General features: G+C 32.8%; 2 protein-coding genes across 2 annotated transcripts; both read right to left on the bottom strand.

Moving 5' to 3' along the window:
* Positions 1-483: 483 nt before the first annotated feature.
* LOC140158518 (peptidyl-prolyl cis-trans isomerase B-like) lies at positions 484-6,761 on the bottom strand. Its single transcript, XM_072181637.1, has 5 exons — positions 6,590-6,761; positions 5,149-5,455; positions 3,549-3,642; positions 2,834-3,018; positions 484-2,424 (listed from the first exon to the last, which is right to left on the bottom strand). The coding sequence occupies exons 2-5, from the start codon at positions 5,446-5,448 to the stop codon at positions 2,248-2,250; spliced, it is 756 nt and encodes a 251-aa protein (XP_072037738.1). The 5' UTR covers positions 5,449-5,455; positions 6,590-6,761; the 3' UTR covers positions 484-2,247.
* Positions 6,762-14,169: 7,408 nt separating this feature from the next.
* Positions 14,170-19,543, bottom strand: LOC140158517 (peptidyl-prolyl cis-trans isomerase B-like). Its single transcript, XM_072181636.1, has 5 exons — positions 19,392-19,543; positions 17,965-18,271; positions 16,541-16,634; positions 15,375-15,559; positions 14,170-15,124 (listed from the first exon to the last, which is right to left on the bottom strand). The coding sequence occupies exons 2-5, from the start codon at positions 18,262-18,264 to the stop codon at positions 14,912-14,914; spliced, it is 792 nt and encodes a 263-aa protein (XP_072037737.1). The 5' UTR covers positions 18,265-18,271; positions 19,392-19,543; the 3' UTR covers positions 14,170-14,911.
* Between the last annotated feature and the right edge of the window lie 377 nt (positions 19,544-19,920).

The following is a 19,920-nucleotide window of genomic DNA, read 5'->3' as shown; positions in this document are numbered from 1 at the left end:
AATCAGAAAAATTGAACTTCGAATGCTTCAGTTGTTGTAATCTACATGATTTTCATTTCTTTATTGATCGATAAAACTATTTAGTACCTTGTCTAAGTTTGTAAAATTCTATACCCTATGTTTTCGTGCGAGTGCCAATCTACTTTAAAATTCTACAACAATACATCTAGCTACATATTATTTCTTTGGCTTCGCTGCATATGGCGTAGTCTGTGAAGTAATGGTATGAAACAAGGAAACAAACAAATTGTTGCTTGTTATATGTACTGTAAGGACATTATAGTTAGATTTGTTTTCAAAAGGACCTAAGTGGCATCAAGTCAAGTTTGATTGAAACCTTTGTAACTATTAAGAAATAGGCAAAGTGCGTTTTTACGCACCTTCTTTTTCCGCAGAGTAATAAGTATTGCAGAACCATAATATGACAATTCAATGCAGAACTCTATCATGTCTATAGCAAAAAATTAAAAATTTCTCGGTGCATTCAAAGGTGATTATTCGTAGCTTCCCAGCAAACACAAAACATTTTCGACATCATTCGCAAACGGTTATAAAAGGTTGTCAGAAAACGTTTAAATGTCGGGTTATATAAAGGGTATATTAATGGTATAAAACGTTTTCATAACATTAAATAACATTTGTTGGTAATTTACTGCACAGCAAACACAAATGTTTTACAGGAAACATTTAAATGTCGGGTTATATAAAGGGTATAAAAAAGTTTTAATAGCATTCCAAAAACATTTTTGAAAACTCATTCTAAACAGAATGTTATTTTGGGGTTGAAAAAATATTTTGCAACAAATGTTTGCCCAAAATATTTACAATAACGTTTTTAAAATGTTTTCACGACCTTTATATAACCCGACATTTAAATGTTATTAAAACGTTTTGTAAAAAACATTTTAAGAACATTTCTGTGTTTGCTGGGTGCAAATATTTTAACATAATGCTATTTAAGTGTTGACAAAATATTTGGCCAAAAATGTTTGCAAAAATCGTTTACAATGACATTTCGAAAACATTTTAAAAATATTGTTGTAGTGTGTTTTCATACAAAACGTTTTAAAACGATTTCATGACCTTTATATAACCCGACATTTTAATGTTATTAAAACGTTTTTACCTAAACCAAAACCCAAAATATAACTTATTTAAAACGTTTTAAAAACGTTTTTGTGTTTGCTGGGTTAATTGTTGAAAATATATCCATTCATTGTTTCAGCAACGTATAAATATATAGTTGTATCTCGTAAGCTGTAATTAATCCAGTTTTGAGTATATTTCCAACATTATTATCGCTTACTTTATATAAGGATGTTTACAAATTACAATATTGATTCTGTGCTACAAATGGGCTATTCTCGTTGAAATTCATACGCCCCCTAACTAATACATCTTAATCTCCCACACATGGCTGTAGATTTCAAATGGGGTCACCCATTCAAGTTACCCCATTTGAAATTCGCACTCCCTAAGTGGGAGATTAAGGTTGAACAAATTTTAATCTTTACCCAGAGCATAAACGTTGAAAAAACCCAGTGCATCTGGCCGGATTCGAACCGGCGACCTTCGTATTACTAGCACGAGATTAAGGTTATATTTTCCATGGGGGGTGTATGAATTTCAAATGGAATAGCCTATTGACTCATTTTGTTTGATTGCGGGTCACATTTTTTGGGAGAAATGAAATGAATTCTTTCATGGTTGCAGACTATTTTGGTCTTTATAACCACTTTTATTGGGTCTTAAATAATTACTAAATTCAATCGAAGACCCCAGTGGAAGAAGAACTCAAGTGTTCATAACATAGTTGTAACATAAATATGATTCCAGGCTTTTTTTAAATACTTCAAAAAATGAAGTATTTAGAAATACTAAATTAGCTTGCATACATTTAGAAATCAAACTAAGTTGGCCAAAGTAAAAGTATTATGAAGACTGAACAATTATCACTACTTTTCAAACACAATGAATAGAACATGAGGTTTCTTGGAACAGGACCTCTTAAAATTAACCCGACATTTTCAAAGAACTAAATATTTACACTTGAGTACTTCTCCCGCTAGACTCTTCAATTTGACATTGCACGTAACTTTATCTGATACAACTGGGTTCGATTCCCGGTTAAGGATTCGATCCCGAGATTCGATAAAATTCCGTATATCCATGACCTTCGTGTACAAAGTCTGATAAACTCAGATCATTATGTTCACTTCGAGCTCTTCTTTCCCTTCTTGTCTTTGGTCATCTTGCCTTTCTTGCCTTTCTCTTTTCTTCTCTTTTCTTGCTCTCTGTTTCCTCAGGATTTTCTAGCAAATAAGGCTCTTTCACGGACATGACTCCGCAATTGACAATTTCAACTGGAACGGTCGGGAAGGCAAAATCATCTGTTTCAACTTCTGCAATCTCTTCCACTACATCCTGTAAAAACATATTAAGATAATAAGTGAGCGGTTGATTGATTTATTTATTGATTGGTTGGTTGATTGATTGATACTTGATTGAGATTGATTGATTGATTGATTCGTTGATATGTTGATTGATTGATTGATTGATTGATTGAATTGGTGTTTAATTGATTGATTGATTAATTGATATTTTGATTGATGCTTGATTGAGATTGATTGACTAACCGATTGACTAATTGATTGATTGATTGATTGACTGATTAATTGATTGATTGACTAATTAATTGATCGATTGATTGATTGACGGATTGATTGATTGATTGACTGATTAATTGATTGATTGATTGACTAATTAATTAATTGATTGATTGATTGATTGATTGATTGATTGATTGATTGTGTATAATATTTACTGTACTTACCATTCCTTCCACGACCTTGCCAAAGACAACGTGTTTGCCATCCAACCATCTTGCCGTTGTCAAAAGAATGATGAACTGAGAATTGTTACTATCGGGTCCAGCGTTAGCCATAGCAACCCATCCAGGGCCCCAGTGACTGAGGTAGAAGTTCTCATCAGCGAAGTATTGACCATAGATGCTACGTCCTGTAGAACGGAGAGATTTGCACGAATTTATGTTTATGGTTTAAATTTTTTTTAAATGTAATATTTTATTGCACATAGACCCTAGAAATTCCTTCTCCTTCTAGAATCTACGGTTTGACTGGTTGTGTTGTAATGGGCTATTCAATTTAAAATCCGCACCCCCTGTTGAAGATTTGACAGCTATCTCAATTCCAATTGTACCCAGTTGGAAATATTTGCTACTTTTATGTTAATTTGTTATTGAAATTGATCAAATCCAGTTTAATTTTGCCCAATCACACATCACATTCGACAAATTTGTTTGGAATTCCAAAATAGTCCACACATTTCCCCCTTTTCTTGACGGAAAATGGTTGGATCTGGAATAGATAAAAGGTTGGTCTTAACCCTGGAATTATGGAAACTTTTGGGCCTCATAACTGCTAAATTGTTGGTCTACAGCATATAAAAGTATACATAATTAGAATGACAAAGAAATTTTTTCTAAACACTAGATATAAATTTAACCAGTTTTGGTAAATTTTACTTACCTCCTGTGCCATCATTTTCCACAACATCGCCCATCTGAATGACAAAATCCTGCACAATACGATGAACTATTGTGTTGTTGTATGTCAAAGCTTTCTGCAAAATAATCAAAAACAAACAAAAAAAACAGTGACTTTCAATAGTTGGGATTTTTTTTGCATCATTTCCTTTCTGAAAATGATACTTTTATATACTTCTCATCATTATATTTAGAGATACAACAATATCTAAATTATTGAGTCAAGGAAGGTATGCAGACTTTAGTAAACATAAATTTTCAATTTGTAATAAATTGGAAATAGTTACACGGGTATTTTGTTTGTCTTATTTCACACACAAACACCCCCCCCACCCCATCCATACACACACCAAATAACATGTGTTTTTTTCTACCCGCCACTGAGTACAGTCTAATATCTTAAAAGAGCTCTGCTCTGGATTCGGTAAATCGACTTATCGGTTTATCGACAGGCCTACAGGATCGACTGTAGCACTATTTTAATAAGTTACAGTGATATTTTTTCTTGGTAGAGAACGTTTCAAAATTTCAAAATGATATTTTGTTATTTACTGTACCTTATATCAAATTCTTTATTCCCAGCAAACACACAAACGTTTTTAAAACGTTTTAAATAAGTTATATTTTGGGTTTTGGTTTAGGTAAAAACATTTTAATAACATTAAAATGTCGGGTTATACTAAAGGTCATGAAATCGTTTTAAAACGTTTTGTATGAAAACACACTACAAAAATATTTTTAAAATGTTTTCAAAATGCCATTGTAAACTATTTTTGCAAACATTTTTGGCCAAATATTTTGTCAACACTTAAATAACATTGTGTTAAAATATTTGCACCAGGCAAACACAGAAATGTTCTTAAAATGTTTTTTACAAAATGTTTTAATAACATTTAAATGTCGGGTTATATAAAGGTCATAAAAACATTTTAAAAACGTTATTGTAAATATTTTTCGCGAATATTTTTTGCAAAATATTTTTTAACCCCAAAATAACATTCTGTTTAAAATGATTTGCATCAAGTTTTCAAAAATGTTTTTGGAATGTTATTAAAACGTTTTTATACCATTTATATAACCCGACATTTAAATGTTTTCTGTAAAACATTTGTATTTGCTGTGCAGTAAATTACCAACAAATGTTTTTTAATGTTATGAAAACGTTTTATACCATTAATGTACCCTTTAACCCGACATTTAAACGTTTTCTGACAATCTTTTATAACCTTTTGCGAATGGTGTCTAAAACGTTTTGTGTTTGCTGGGTTAACACCTAACTGTAAATAAAGAAAGCAATAGGCATATCCATTCAACTTTGTGGTGAAAATGCGTGTTGTTGTTGTTGTTGTTTTGGGTGTTTTTGTTTTGTATTCTTAAACAATCAAGTTCAAAGACTTGTATGGTTTAATTTCAGTCGATTCATTCTGATTTTTGACGAAGAACTCTGTTATTCTCTTTCATGATAATGGTTTGAAAATTAATGTTGCAGTAGTTCGAAAAGGGGATTAGGATTACCTATTATTATTCATCAGATTAATGAAGTGCTGATTTTCCTAAGAAGTTTTTGAAACAAATAGACTCACATCGTTTCTGAAATTTCCTCGTGCCAAAGCTGCAAAATTCTGCACCGTCACGGGACAAGCTTCACCAAAAAGACCAATAACAATCCTGCCAATTGGTTCATCATCGATGGCCATATCAAAGAAAACTTTCTTGGTGACAAGAAAATCATTTTCTTTATCTTGGTCGGATCGGTTGTCGGATTTACTCTTTCTCTTCTTTCCACGGCGTGTGAAAGGCATAGCGGGGTATTGGGCGGCGCCCAACTCGGCTAGCGCGACGAGCAGGAGGAGAGAAGTCCCCAGAATGGAAATAGTCGACATTTTGATACTGTGAAAAAAAAAATCATAAAATATACAATAATTCAAAAGGTTATTTTATAATGATTATAATATACACACAAACTTGTAAGTCATTCTTACCTCATATACCTTTCCCGGTACTTTTCAGATTGCACTATAATTTATTTAATCTCCCTTCGAAAATGTCCGGGAATTCCCCATACGATGACCATCTGATTTGTTTATATATGTTTGTTTGTTTGTTTATTTCTTTTTTTGTTTTGTGTGTGGTTTTTTTTAACGCTGACAACATTTAATTCTGTTTCACCGTTCGATCAAAATTTGTTCATAATTTGATCGAGCAATCATCACTATACAACTACTGACAAATAATTACAGTTAAAAGAATCTAAAATTAGGCTGTGTCAAACTGTGAATTCTTTTCCAAATATAAAATCGATTACATGTTACACACATTAATGCAAAATTTGGTTTTTAAACATAACACCTAAACGTACTCTTGGAGTTACTTTGAACTGTTTTTGTGCTAATTTTACACTTAAAAGTTTACATTTTTTATCGAGGGAGTCGCACCCGCATCCCCTCCCCCTGGACTACGGGTTTGAGTGAATCACAACAATAAACGATCCTTGCCCATCTGAAACTCTGCATATTGTATTTCCTAAAGCTGAAAACCTTTAAAAATCACACCATGAATCGGATTCATTAAGGGCTCAGATAGCGACGTCTTTACGTATTTTTGTGGGAACTGAGCGCACATCACACCAAATTGCATTTTGAATACGAGAATATGATATCAAATAATTTTGATTTTTTTTTAAATTTGCGATATAATACTACTTTGAAGAGTATTGAAAATTGACATTTTTGACATTTAACAGTCCTTTTAAGTTCATGTAGCTGGGAGGAAAAGCCGTCCATCAAAAATATCAATTTTTAATAATATGCCATAGAATTTGTATTATTATATCGCGATTTTTTTTTTTTAATCAAAATAATTTGATATCAGAAGGACATATTTCGTATTTGCAATTCTGTGTGTCTGATGTGCTCTCAGGGCCCTTAAAAATGTGCAAAGGTGGATGACCGCCCCTTACATACAAAATATATATTTTTAAGACATCAAACCCCGGCATCAAACACAAACATTATATAGACTTACCTTGATAAGAGAACTGTGCTTATATATCCAAATGAGAGAACTGGTAGAAAAAGATGAAGTGAGCACAGTCTGCTACAAATCGAAGCTTTTATTTAGAAAATTGACTTAATGAAGCAACTAATCATCGTCGGTGGAGAGCCAACAAAAGTCCTCCAAGCTGCCACCAGTCTCATCATTGGGTAACATCTTGTCTAACAAACAGTCCTCGAAGTAAACTTTATAAATCTAATGATATGTACTTAAAGATGGAAAATTTTGACCTTTCGTATATTAATTATTGTTAAAAGACATAAAATTGTTCAGGTTGTGTTCTGTACCTATCACATTGAGGCCCGTATCAAAGTAATAGACGAGCCAATTAAAGTAAAATAATGGGTGCATTTGGACAAAATTGGAACACCAATGTGTTTGACTCTAACACCCTCCTGAACAACATATTCAAAAAGACAAAAAGAGAATGCTGGAAAAATTCTAATTTCCATTAAACAAAAGTGGCCGCTAATGCAGGGCTCAAATTTCAAAATTTCATATTCTATGTGAAAAAAACCATACTAATGTAATCCACTCATTATTAGGATTCAGAAAAAGTATAGTTTGATCTATCTCCAATGTACAGTTCTTAAGTTATATGCCTAAAGGTCAAATTTCAAATCTTGGTCCCCACCATTGTCCACAGGGGTAAAAAAAAATCAAAAAATGCTCCGATTTTTTGATCAAAGTTGTCTCATATTATTCCGGATATTACTATATTCTACTCACAGTTATTCAAAATTAATTATACACTTTTTTCTCTTAATTGTCCTTTATACGTTTTCCTTAAGTTGTATAATAAGTTGTAACAAAAGTATTTATAGTATTAGGTAAACATGTCACTTATTAATTGTATTAAATTTTAGTTGGTCGTCAAGGTAATTTCTTATGCTACTACATAAAGCTTTGTTTCATTAAAATCGGTGGTCTACAAGCGAAAGATATGGCCAATTGTCTGATTATGTAAAGTAGTCCTAAAACAGCTTGGGCCCCTTTTCTGTCTTTATGTAGAAAAGTGACTATAAGTGAATTAAGTTGAATCATGAACCATCTGGTCGGTGCTCTTATAAGATGGGTAATTTTAAACAATGGGGCATTGGAAGTGATATTTTAATTTATGATTTTGAAATAATTAGCACACTAAATTAGTAAATTGAAGGGTAGACAAAATGAAAATAAAACAGAGCAAATGCAAAAAACAAAGGGACTAAGATTCCACAATTAAATGAGGCTTATGAACTGGTTGCCTTTAATTAATAGGTGTTCTATCGACTTCTATCCGGATATCCCTTATACTTATATAGGGAAAACATGAAGGCAATGTCCTAAACTTAAGAGAGAAAGTAAAGGGAATGTCTTAAACTTAAAAGAAAATAAACTACTAGTAAAGGGATGCTGTTATATGGGAATGTCTTGAACAACTTAGGGGAGACAGTTAGGGATCCTAGCATCCTCTTTTTATGACATTTTTCAATAGATATCCACGAAAAAAGCTTATTACCAAAATTTCAGTTGATTCCGATTTTGCGTTTGCGAGTTATGCATGTTATGTGTATTACACTGCTCCATAGGCCACTGTTGTAATTTCGTTCTGGTATACCAGAACGAAATTCAAATTTCCCGATATCTTTGCTAAACGAATTAATCTGCAAGAAATATTTTGTACATAAACATCATGTAGCCAGAGGTTTCCATTCCAGTGATATAAAAATCTCAACATTTTTTTTAGAAAAGTGGGGGGATGATGCTGTGGATCACGAAATACCCTTTTAAGGGACTATAATCTAAACTTGATAAAAGAAGTCAATTGAGACTGAAGAGATTAAATTTTAGTGTGATTTAAAATGGAAAATCTAGGATAAATTTCAATCAAGAATATAGCTAGAATGAATCACGGTATTTTGAATTATGTCATCTGAAGTCCTTATAAGATGTTTCAACACAAGGGACGTTTTTTAGTTTTATATTCATTTATACTGAAATCTTAATATTTCTGTTATATATATGACATACAAGATGAACCACTTAGTGAAATATTTGTTAACTAGTGGCAAATGGTGGTCATAGACCACAAACCTAGCTGGGGCGTGTTGGTGTTGTGGGGGTATCTGACCCCTGCAAAATGTTCCAAAAATGTTCCCCTGGTCATGAGGTCACCGAGTTTGAGTCCCATACTCCTTACAGATGTCCAGAAAATGCAATTTTAAGATTTGACCCCAGATGACCTTTGACCTGACCCCTGCAAAGTGTTCCAACATGGTCCCCTGATCATTAAGTTTGTTGTCACCAAGTTTGAGCCCCGTACCCCTTACAGATGTCCAGGAAATGCGTTTAAAAAATGTGACCTCTGCATGACCTTTGATCTGACCCCCGCAAAATATTCCCCTGGTCATGAGATTTATTGTAACCGAGTTTGAGCCCCATACCCCTAATGCAATTGAAAGATTGACCCCAATTCTGTGTTATATAGGCGTGTGGTATAGCTGATGCATATGTGCAAATGACGTCATTGTGCTATTTAACAGTTTAATATGTGGCAGAAGAAGCATTTTGTTTTGAAGTTATTTGGTTAAATACCAGAAATGCCCCTTTAATGATCTTTGACCCCAATTCTGTTTAGACCCTATGGGCACTGGACATAGTCGATACATATGTGCAAGTTCATGAGTTACGTCATTGTAGGGTGTAATATGTAGGAGGAGAAGCATTTTGAAACAGTACTGAGCTGGGGGTGTAAAAGGTAATAATTTCAGAAAGTACGGAGTGCAAACAAAAATGAAATTGCATCAAAAATTATTGCGAATATTCGCAATCTGAAATGTTATTGTGTTTATTCGCAATGTTATTGCGAATATTTGCAATAATTTTTAACACATTTTTTTTTTTTTTGGGAGGGGGCACTAATATGCTTCCGTAGATTTGTGTAAGTTTTATACAAAAAATACATTTAGTTTTATCATACTTATGTCATGAACGTTTGAAAATAGGAATCTAAGTTTTGTTTTGTTTTGAATTAGATTGGTGTAGAAGTTTTTGCAGGTATTAAGGGTGGGGTATGAGCGTTTGGACAGTATTTTTGTGGGACATGAGAGCACATCAGATATGTCGAATTGCATTATGAATACGAATGACCTTTCAATATCAAATAATTTAGAATTTTTGAAATTCGCGATATAATACACATTTTATGATTCAAATTGATATTTTTGATATTTAACAGTCCTCGAAGTAAACTTTATAAATCTAATGATATGTACTTAAAAAGTGAATGTAGCTGGGATGAAAGCCGACGATCAATTGAAAATTTTGACCGTTCGTAGGCCTATTGAAAATATGGAATTTTTTCCCAAAATCACCAAAATAAAATTAGGTCTTTTGGGGACAAAAATGTATATCTTCAATATGAAAGGTCAAAATTTTCAATTGATCGTCGGCTGTTCATCTCAGCTATACATACACTGGTAAGTACATTTATTTTATTTAATAGATTTATTAAGTTTACTTCGAGGACTGTTATGTTATGTTATATATCAAAACTTGAAAAAATATATAATTTGATTATTTTACATCATCAGGACATTCTTCGTACTAATATTCAGAATACAATTCGATATGTCTGATGTGCTTCATACCAGACAAAATATCCTGTTTTTGGAGATTTTTTTTAAATTTGGCTAAAATCATGTAAAATCAGTCGTTTTGGGGCCAAATTAATGAATTTGGGCTGAAATTTTTTTAAATTATCTTTGAAAAAAATCTTCGGATTTTTTTTTTTTTCAGATTTGTCAGATTTGGGTGAAAAACGCCGACCGATTATTTTATATCATCAGGACATTCTTCGTATTCAGTATACAATTCGATATGTCTGATGTGCTTCATACCAGACAAAAACAATCCCGTGTTTTTGGAGATTTATTTTTTAATTTGGCTAAAATCAGTCGTTTTGGGGCCAAATTAATTAATTTGGGCTGATTTTTTTTTAAATTATCTTTGCAAAAAATCTTCGGATTTTTTTCAGATTTGTCAGATTTGGGTGAAAAACGACGATCGATTGACCCTACTTAAAGGCCCATTCAGATTCAGTGATGCAAATTGTAATGCAAAATTTGGCACAAAAAAAAAAAAGAAGAAAACTTCAGAATTGACTAAGTTGACTAAAGTAACTACCAAATTGTTTTGCTCCAAAATTGCCCTAAAGCTAAAAACAAACCTATCACGAAAGTAATTTACTTACTCTCTTTGTTTTGGGAGTAAAAACTGATTTTATGGCAGTATGAAACATTTTTATTCATAAGCTTTAAATAAATATGGAAACGAAGTGCATTTTTTACAGTACACTACAAAAACAGTGTTTAGAAAGTGATGGCAAGAATGTGTTTAGAAACGTTATGTTTAGAATATGAATGTCAGATGTTTAGAAATTAAGCACAATTACTGACCAACGTTCAGAAATTTGACACATGAATGTCTTTACAAAGTGATGGCAAAAATGTGTTTAGAGAAGTGTTTAATCGCTAAACAGTGTTTTTGTAATGTATTTAAAAATGAAATTAAGCAGTAACAGTATTAAAGGAATTCCTTTTTTTTTTCTTCTTCTTTTTTCCATTTTTGTTTGCTGCAAACTATATGATATGTAACGATCTATAATTATTTATTAATTTTACGTGGTTATACAAGCTTGATTCCCTCGAATATGATGAAAGTGGCCCAATCCTCTTTCTAGACCCTTTAGATAATCGGACATAATTTTTGAACCCGAGTATTAAATGAATCCAACGAAACTGCTTCTGATAGCCTGAATTACTTATTAAAGCAGGAATAATAATGTCAAATGCGCTTTCAGTTAGTTTTGGTCGAAAGTACAATTGTATACTTTTTTGGTTACAGTCTGTGGAAAAGGTGCCCTACAAATGTGTGCCCAAAATCGTTTGTCCTCCTTTTTGATCTGCTAAAATTTTGGGTCTGCAAAAAAGTGCTCGACACTCAGAATATTCTTCCTCGAGCTACACTCCCACTTCGAAGGTGACGCGTATCTGTCTTAAAATACCCCCTATTTCAGCGTCGCCGTCACCCAAAGACCCATATTCGTTTACGAACACATGCTCGGTCACCCTAAGAAATTTGAAGCCATTTAGAACTAGAAATTCAATGTTCGAGGTTTCTTTGGCACTGTTTCGGCTCTCACCCAAAAGTTTCATTTAAAAAAGTCATGTTTTCACCCAATGACCCCATATATTTTTACATTTTGCTCTCACCGATGCCAAAAATCATGCTCTCACCCAATTACTCCATATTTTTTGTTCTCACCGAATGCCCCTTGCATTTGCCATGCTCACTGTGAAAGTGTCAGCCCTACACCTATATCACACTTATATATCCATTTCATATTGAAGTGCCTCGACTGCCTCCCCCCGGTAACCGTCTTATAATGGGCTTATAATACAACAAATTAGGGAAGTGAATCGAAATTCCTAAAAATGAGAAATATTACCGTTGACCATTCATGATAACAGGACAATGACTGTATTTTTAGGAAAGGATATCCACCCACGATATCAACATACTACGCAGCTCCGTCGTATAGCTTTTAATTAACACGAACTTGTAATCTTTTGGCCATGGACCAAAGTACCTACCAAGTTGTTTTGCTCCCAGATTGTCCTGCAATAAATATGACTGAGTCTGATATACTGTAATTATCTAGGATGATAACAGAAAGTACTCTTCTATAAGATTTTGACAGTTCACTGACATGCACATATCTTGGATTGACAGGCTCTGTGGACGAATACCAGAGCCAATGTTTCTTAACCCAAGCAGAATTTCAATCTGTTCATAAGTCATCGTACTTGTAAATAAGACACAATTCAAAAATAAAATTGTTGTTGTTTCTTTTTCTTTTCGTTCACAAAATTCACAAAACTAAACTGATAACTAAAATGAAAAGACTAACTAAAAGTACACTCGTAAATCTCTATTTAGGTATACTACGGCATGTATAGAATGCAACACGAACAAAACTCCATAAGGTATATATTAGCACCCTAATCAACTGGATGCAAAAAGGTTCAATCATTGTCGATGAAAAAGCATTTTGCGTCTGTAAGAGCCCGTTGTTACATCTCATCAACATGACCAATGGACATGATGGAGAAACGTCCACAGTTATTAAATTTGTTGAATCAGAAAATATGAACCTCCAATGCTTCAGTTGTTGTAATTTGCATGATTTTCATTTCTTGATCAAACTATTTCATGATTTAGTACCTTTTCTAAGTTTGTAAAATTCTATACCCTATGTTTTCGTGCGAGTGTCAATCTACTTTAAAATTCTACAACAATACATCTAGCTACATAATATTTCTTTGGCTTCGCTGCATATGGCGTAGTAGTCTGTGAAGTAATGATATGAAATAAGGAAACAAACAAATTGTTGCTTGTTATGTACTGTAAGGACATTATAGTTAGATTTGTTTTCAAAAGGACCTAAGTGGCATCAAGTCAAGTTTGATTGAAACCTTTGGAACTAAAAAGAAATAGACAAAATATGTTTTCACGCACTTTCTTTTTCAGCCGGGTAATAAGTGTTGCAGAACCATAAATTTGTTTCAACAAAATATGACAATTCAATGCAGAACTCTATCATGACTATATAGCAAAAAATGAAAAGGTTCTCGCTTATGTAGTGCAATAAAGGCAAGGGAGATTATTCGTAGCTTAACTTGTTGAAAATATATGTCTATTCATTTTTCATTGTTTCAGCAACGTATAAATAATTGTATCTCGGAAACCGTAATTAATCAAGTTTTGAATAAAATTCCAACATATTATCGCTTACTCCCAGCAAACACAAAACGTTTTCGACATCATTCGCAAAAGGTTATAAAAGGTTGTCAGAAAACGTTTAAATGTCGGGTTATATAAAAGGTATATTAAGAGTATAAAACGTTTTTATAACCTTACAAAACATTTTTGATAATCTACTGCTCAGCAAACAAAAATGTTTTACAGAAAACGTTTAAATGTCGGGTTATATAAAGGGTATAAAAACGTTTTAATAACATTCCAAAAACATTCTTGAAAACTTGATACAAAACATTCTAAACAGAATGTTATTTTGGGAGTTGAAAAATATTTTGCGAAAAATGTTTGCCCAAAATATTTGCAATAACGTTTTAAAAACGTTTTCATGACCTTTATATAACCCGACATTTAAATGTTATTAAAAGGTTTTGAAAAAACATTTTAAGAACATTTCTGTGTTTGCTGGGTTCAAATATTTTAACATAATGTTATTTAAGTATTGACAAAATATTTGGCAACAATGTTAACAAAAATAGTTTAAAATAACATTGTTTGAAAACATTTAAAAAATATTGCTGTAGTGTGTTTTCATACAAAACGTTTTAAAACGTTATCATGACCTTTATATAACCCGACATTTTAATGTTATTAAAACGTTTTTACCTAAACCAAAAGCCAAAATATAACATATTTAAAACGTTTTTAAAACGTTTTTGTGTTTGCTGGGCTTTTTATAAGGATGTTTACAAATTACAATTTTGATTCTGGGCTACAAACGGGCTATTCTAGTTGAAATTCATACACCCCATATCATCTTAATTTCCCACACAGGGGTGTAGATTTCGAATTGAGTCACCCATTCAAGTTATCCCATTTGAAATTCGTATTCCCTAAGTGATTGAAGTCATGTCTTCCATAGGGGGTGTATGGATTTCAAATAGAATAGCCCATTGATTCATTTTGCTTGATTGCGCGTCACATTTTTTGGGAGGAATCAAATGGATTCTTTCATGGTTGCAGACTATTTTGGTCTTTATAACCATTTTTGCTGGGTCTTAAATAATTACTAAATTCAATCGAATACCCCAGTGGAAGAAGAACTCAAGTGTTCATAACATAGTTGTAACATAAATATGATTCCAGTTTTTAAATACTTCATTAGCTTGCATACATTTAGAAATCAAACTAAGTTGGACAAAGTCAAAGTATTATGAAGACTGCACAATTATCACTACTTTTCAAACACAATGAATAGAACATGAGGTTTCTGGGAACAGGACCTCTTAAAATTAACCCGACATTTTCAAAGAACTAAATATTTACACTTGAGTACTTCTCCCACTTCAATCTTCCATTTGATATTGCACGTAATTTTATCTAATACAACTGGGTTCGATTCCCGGTTAAGGATTCGATCCCGGGATTCGATAAAATTCCGTATATCCATGACCTTCGTGTACAAAGTCTTATAAACTCAGATCATTATGTTCACTTCTTGCTCTTCTTCTCCTTCTTGTCTTTGGTCATTCTTGCCTTTCTCGCCTTTCTCTTTTCTTCTCTTTTCTTGCTTTCTGTTTCCTCGGGATTTTCTATCAAATAAGGCTCTTTCACGGACATGACTCCGCAATTGATAATTTCAACTGGAACGGTCGGGAAGGCAAAATCATCTGTTTCAACTTCTGCAATCTCTTCCACCACATCCTGTAAAAATATAAATATTCAGATAATAAGTGAGCGATTGGACGATTGATTGATTGATTGAGTGATTGATTGATGATTGCTTGAGATTGATTGATTAGTTGATTGGTTGATTAGTTGATGTTGATTGATTGATTGAGTTTGTGATTGATTGAGTTTGTGATTGAGTTTGTGATTGATTGATTGATTGATTGATTGATTGATTGATTGATTGATTGATTGATTGACTGTGTATAATATTTACTGTACTTACCATTCCTTCCACGACCTTGCCAAAGACAACGTGTTTGCCATCTAGCCATCTAGCCGTTGTCAGAAGAATGATGAACTGAGAATTGTTACTATCGGGTCCAGCGTTGGCCATAGCAACCCATCCAGGGCCCCAGTGACTGAGGTAGAAGTTCTCATCGGCAAAATATTGACCATAGATGCTACGTCCTGTAGAACGGAAAAATGTGCACGAATTTATGTTTATGATTAAAATGCACTTATATTAGACAAATCTGTTTAAATTCCATAATAGTGCACATATTTTCCACTTTTTCTTGATGAAAAATAAATGGTTGGATCTTGGATCTGGAATAAATCAAGGTTGGTCTTAACCCTGGGGTTATGCAAAATTTTGGGCCTCATAACTGCTAAATTATTGGTCTTAAAGCATATAAAAGTAAATGTGATTGAAAAATGCTAAATTTTGCACACAGAAAAGACGTTAAAAAGCCTGGTTTTTGCCAAAATTTCAACCATTTTTGTTGAAGTTTATCGAAGGTAAAATTTCGCCCAAATTTCAACCATTTTTGTTGAAGTTTATCGAAAGTAAATAAATGAACGGGTCCTAGATATGTATTATCTAGTTTTTAAAAATAAATGCAAAATTAATGTGTTGGATTTTTTTATCAGTCATTTTGCCCAACAAAATTTGGGTAAAAAAACCGGTTTAAATCTGGGAGTTTTTTACAAAACCGAGCATTTTTGCCCATATTCATTGTTTGACCTCACAATTATATAGAATCTTTGTCTTTGACATTCTAAATAGGCCTAAGTATACTTTTGTACAATTTACACTAACAATTTAGAAGTTATGAGGCCCAAACGTTTCCACAATTCAAGGATTAAGACCAACTTTTAACTGTTCCAAATTATTCGACAAAATGTGTGATTTTCAAATAACATGGCTGTTAATAAAGTAGTTTTAAGAAAACTCAACAGAATTGAGGTGTGAGTAGTACCTTAATTAGTGAAATAAATGCATGTGTTGAACTTTTCCCAATGTTGGTGTAACTTTTCAAAAAATATTATACTGTTTATGTACAGAAATAAAGTTGAAGTCAAAATTGTTTAAAAGAAATGTTTTTTGTCTTGGAATGTATTATTATTTGAGGTAAATTGTGACACCGTGGTATGGTCAACTTTACTTACCTCCTGTGCCGTCATTTTCCACGACATCGCCCATCTGAATGACGAAATCCTGCACAATACGATGAACTATTGTGTTGTTGTATGTCAAAGCTTTCTGCAAAATAATCAAAACGGAACATATTTGTTATATTTCAATTTAATTTCTGGTGAAAAATACAACAACCCAGTGACTTTCAATTGCAAGAGCAGCTTTACACGTATGGAATAAACTAGACAGCAACATAAGGGATCTAAAATGAGCGTTTATTGCGTTTCGACAGTATTTTTGTAGACATGAGAGCACCTCAGACCTATCGAATTGCATTCTGAATACGAAGCATGTCTTTCTGATATCAAATTATTTTCAATTTTGAAAATCACAATATAATACAAATTTTATGACAAATTATAAAATTTGATATTTTTCAAATTTTGATATATAACAGTCCTCGAAGTAAATTATATAAATCTAATGATATATTCTTAAAGTGTATGTAGCAGGAGGAAAAGCCGACGATCAATTGAAAATTTTGACCTTTCATATTGAAGATATGGATTTTTTCCCAAAAGACCTCTTTTTTTTTGGTGTTTTGGGAAATAAAATCCATATCTTCAATACGAAAGGTCAAAATTTTCAATTGATCGTCGGCTTTTCATCCCACCTACATACACTTTAAGTATAAATCATCAGATTTATAAAGTTTACTTCAAGTACTGTTAAATATCAAAAATATCAATTTTAATGATTTGCCATAAAATGTGTATTAAATTGCGAATTTCAAAAATCAAAATTATTTGATATCAGAAGGACATTCTTCGTATTCAGAATGCAATTCGATATGTCTGATGTGCTCTAATGTCCCAAAATAAATACTGTCCAAACGTTCATACCCCAGCCCTTAAGGTATCAGTTATTTTCACCCCTATATGAGGTGTTAAGTTAAATCAGAGCTAAAGGGTATTGGCTGCTGGTTTTAATTTTGACATTTTTTTTTGTTTAGGATAGGGATGAATATAACTGCTAATTATTTTACTGTCTGTAAGAAGAACTATGCATACTCTGTACGCACCCTAAAAGTGACATCGTTTTAAGTCACAATGTTTTTAACATCTCTACATCCTCGGGATCGACTGCGGCACTATTTTAATAATATACAGTGGTATTCTTTCTTTGTAGTGAACATCTCCAAATTTCAAAAAGATACAGCACCGGTTTTGTTACATCATCAAATTCTTTATTTACACCTAAAGCAATATCCATTAAACTTTGGGGTGAAATGCGTGCTGTTATTTTTGTTGTTTTTGTTTTGTATTCTTAAACAATCAATTTCAAAGACTTGTATGGTTTAATTTCAGTCGATGCATTCTCTTTCATGATCATGGTTTAAAAAATTAATGCTGCAGTAGTTCTATTATTATTCATATCAGAAAAATTATAGACTCACATCGTTTCTGAAATTTCCTCGTGCCAAAGCTGCAAAATTCTGCACCGTCACGGGACAAGCTTCACCAAATAGACCAATAACAATCCTGCCAATTGGTTCATCATCGATGGCCATATCAAAGAAAACTTTCTTGGTGACAAGAAAATCATTTTCCTTATCTTGATTGGAACGGTTGTCGGATTTACTCTTTCTCTTCTTTCCACGGCGTGTGAAAGGCATAGCGGGGTATTGGGCGGCGCCCAACTCGGCTAGCGCGACGAGCAGGAGGAGAGAGGTCCCCAGAATGGAAATAGTTGACATTTTGATACTATGAAGAAAAAAAAATCACAAAATATACATTAATTCAAAAGGTTACATTATAATGATTATAATATACACACAAACTTGTAAGTCATTCTTACCTCGTATACTTTTCCCGGGTTTTTTTTTCAGATGGCATTTGGCACTATATTAACTCTCCCTTCAAAAATATTCGGGCAGAAGACAAAAAAAAAAAGACAGTCATACCATCTGATTTGTTTATGTATTTACTTGTTTGTTTTTGTTTATTTAATTCTGTTTCACTATTCTATTAAAATTTGTTCATAAATTGCTGGAGCAATCATTATACACAACTAGTCAAAAATAATTACAGTCAAAAGAATCTAAATTTAGACTATGTCAAAATGGGAATCATTTTCTAAAATACAATTCGATTACATGTTACACATTAATGCAAAATTTGGTTTCCTTTTGTAAATTTACTGTTTCTAATTTGGACCTTCCTGGGTACAATGTTACATTTTACCCTGAAAAGTGAATCTTTTTTTTTATCGAGGGAGTCACAGTCGCACCCGCATCCACTCCCCCTGGACTACGGGACTGAGTGAATCACAACAATAAACGATTCTTGCCCATCTGAAACATTGCATATTGTATTTCCTAAAGCTGAAAACCTTTAAAAATCACACCATGAATCGGATTCATTAAGGGCTCAGATAGCGACGTCTTTACGTATTTTTGTGGGAACTGAGAGCACATCACACCAAATTGCATTTTGAATACGAGAATATGATATCAAATAATTTTGATTTTTTTTAATTTGCGATATAATACTACTTTGAAGAGTATTGAAAATTGACATTTTTGAAAACAGTCCTTTTAAGTTCATGTAGCTGGGAGTAAAAGCCGTCCATCAAAAATATCAATTTTTAATAATATGCCATAGAATTTGTATTATTAATATTATATCGCGAATTTTTTTTATTTTTTTAATCAAAATAATTTGATATCAGAAGGACATATTTCGTATTTGCAATTCTGTGTGTCTGATGTGCTCTCAGGGCCCACAAAAATGTGCAAAGGTGGGTGACCGCCCCTTACATACAAAATATATATTTTTAAGACATCAAACCCCGGCATCAAACACAAACATTATATAGACTTACCTTGATAAGAGAACTGTGCTTATATATCCAAATGAGAGAACTGGTAGAAAAAGATGAAGTGAGCACAGTCTGCTACAAATCAAAGCTTTTATTTAGAAAATTGACTTAATGAAGCAACTAATCATCGTCGATGGAGAGCCAACAAAAGTCCTCCAAGCTGCCACCAGTCTCATCATTGGGTAACATCTTGTCGGGAGGGCACTTACTACTTCCACGTTGTTAAAAACACGATGGTATTGATTCGATATCCTGTGGAACAAAGAACAACGTGGCATCAAGAAAAACGTGTACATTAGAACACAGATAATTATACAAAATATTGTTGATGATAAATTTAGTATGTTACAAGAACACATTTTTTACTTGTACATAGGCCTATGTGTGCGATTTGAGATATTCATTCACTTTTTAAGTGATCGGATAGCGACGTTTGCACAGTATTTTTGTGGGACTCGAGAGAAATCAGACACACCAAAATGCATTCTTAATACGAGGAATATCCTTCTGATATACAATCATTTTGATTTGT

The sequence above is a fragment of the Amphiura filiformis genome, chromosome 8 (genome assembly GCF_039555335.1).
Source record: "Amphiura filiformis chromosome 8, Afil_fr2py, whole genome shotgun sequence".
Lineage (NCBI taxonomy): Eukaryota > Metazoa > Echinodermata > Ophiuroidea > Amphilepidida > Amphiuridae > Amphiura > Amphiura filiformis.
This window is presented reverse-complemented; position numbering and strand designations above follow the sequence as displayed.

Excerpts from the sequence above, each read along its gene's own strand:
- LOC140158518 (XM_072181637.1), bottom strand. The coding sequence starts at position 5,448 with ATGTCGACTATTTCCATTCTGGGGACTTCTCTCCTCCTGCTCGTCGCG. Across the intron at positions 3,019-3,548 it reads GGAAAATGATGGCACAGGAG|GACGTAGCATCTATGGTCAA; the intron begins GTAAGTAAAATT and ends TCCGTTCTACAG. Across the intron at positions 2,425-2,833 it reads GCAAGGTCGTGGAAGGAATG|GATGTAGTGGAAGAGATTGC; the intron begins GTAAGTACAGTA and ends ATGTTTTTACAG.
- LOC140158517 (XM_072181636.1), bottom strand. The coding sequence starts at position 18,264 with ATGTCAACTATTTCCATTCTGGGGACCTCTCTCCTCCTGCTCGTCGCG. Across the intron at positions 16,635-17,964 it reads GAGGAAATTTCAGAAACGAT|AAAGCTTTGACATACAACAA; the intron begins GTGAGTCTATAA and ends ATTATTTTGCAG. Across the intron at positions 15,125-15,374 it reads GCAAGGTCGTGGAAGGAATG|GATGTGGTGGAAGAGATTGC; the intron begins GTAAGTACAGTA and ends ATATTTTTACAG.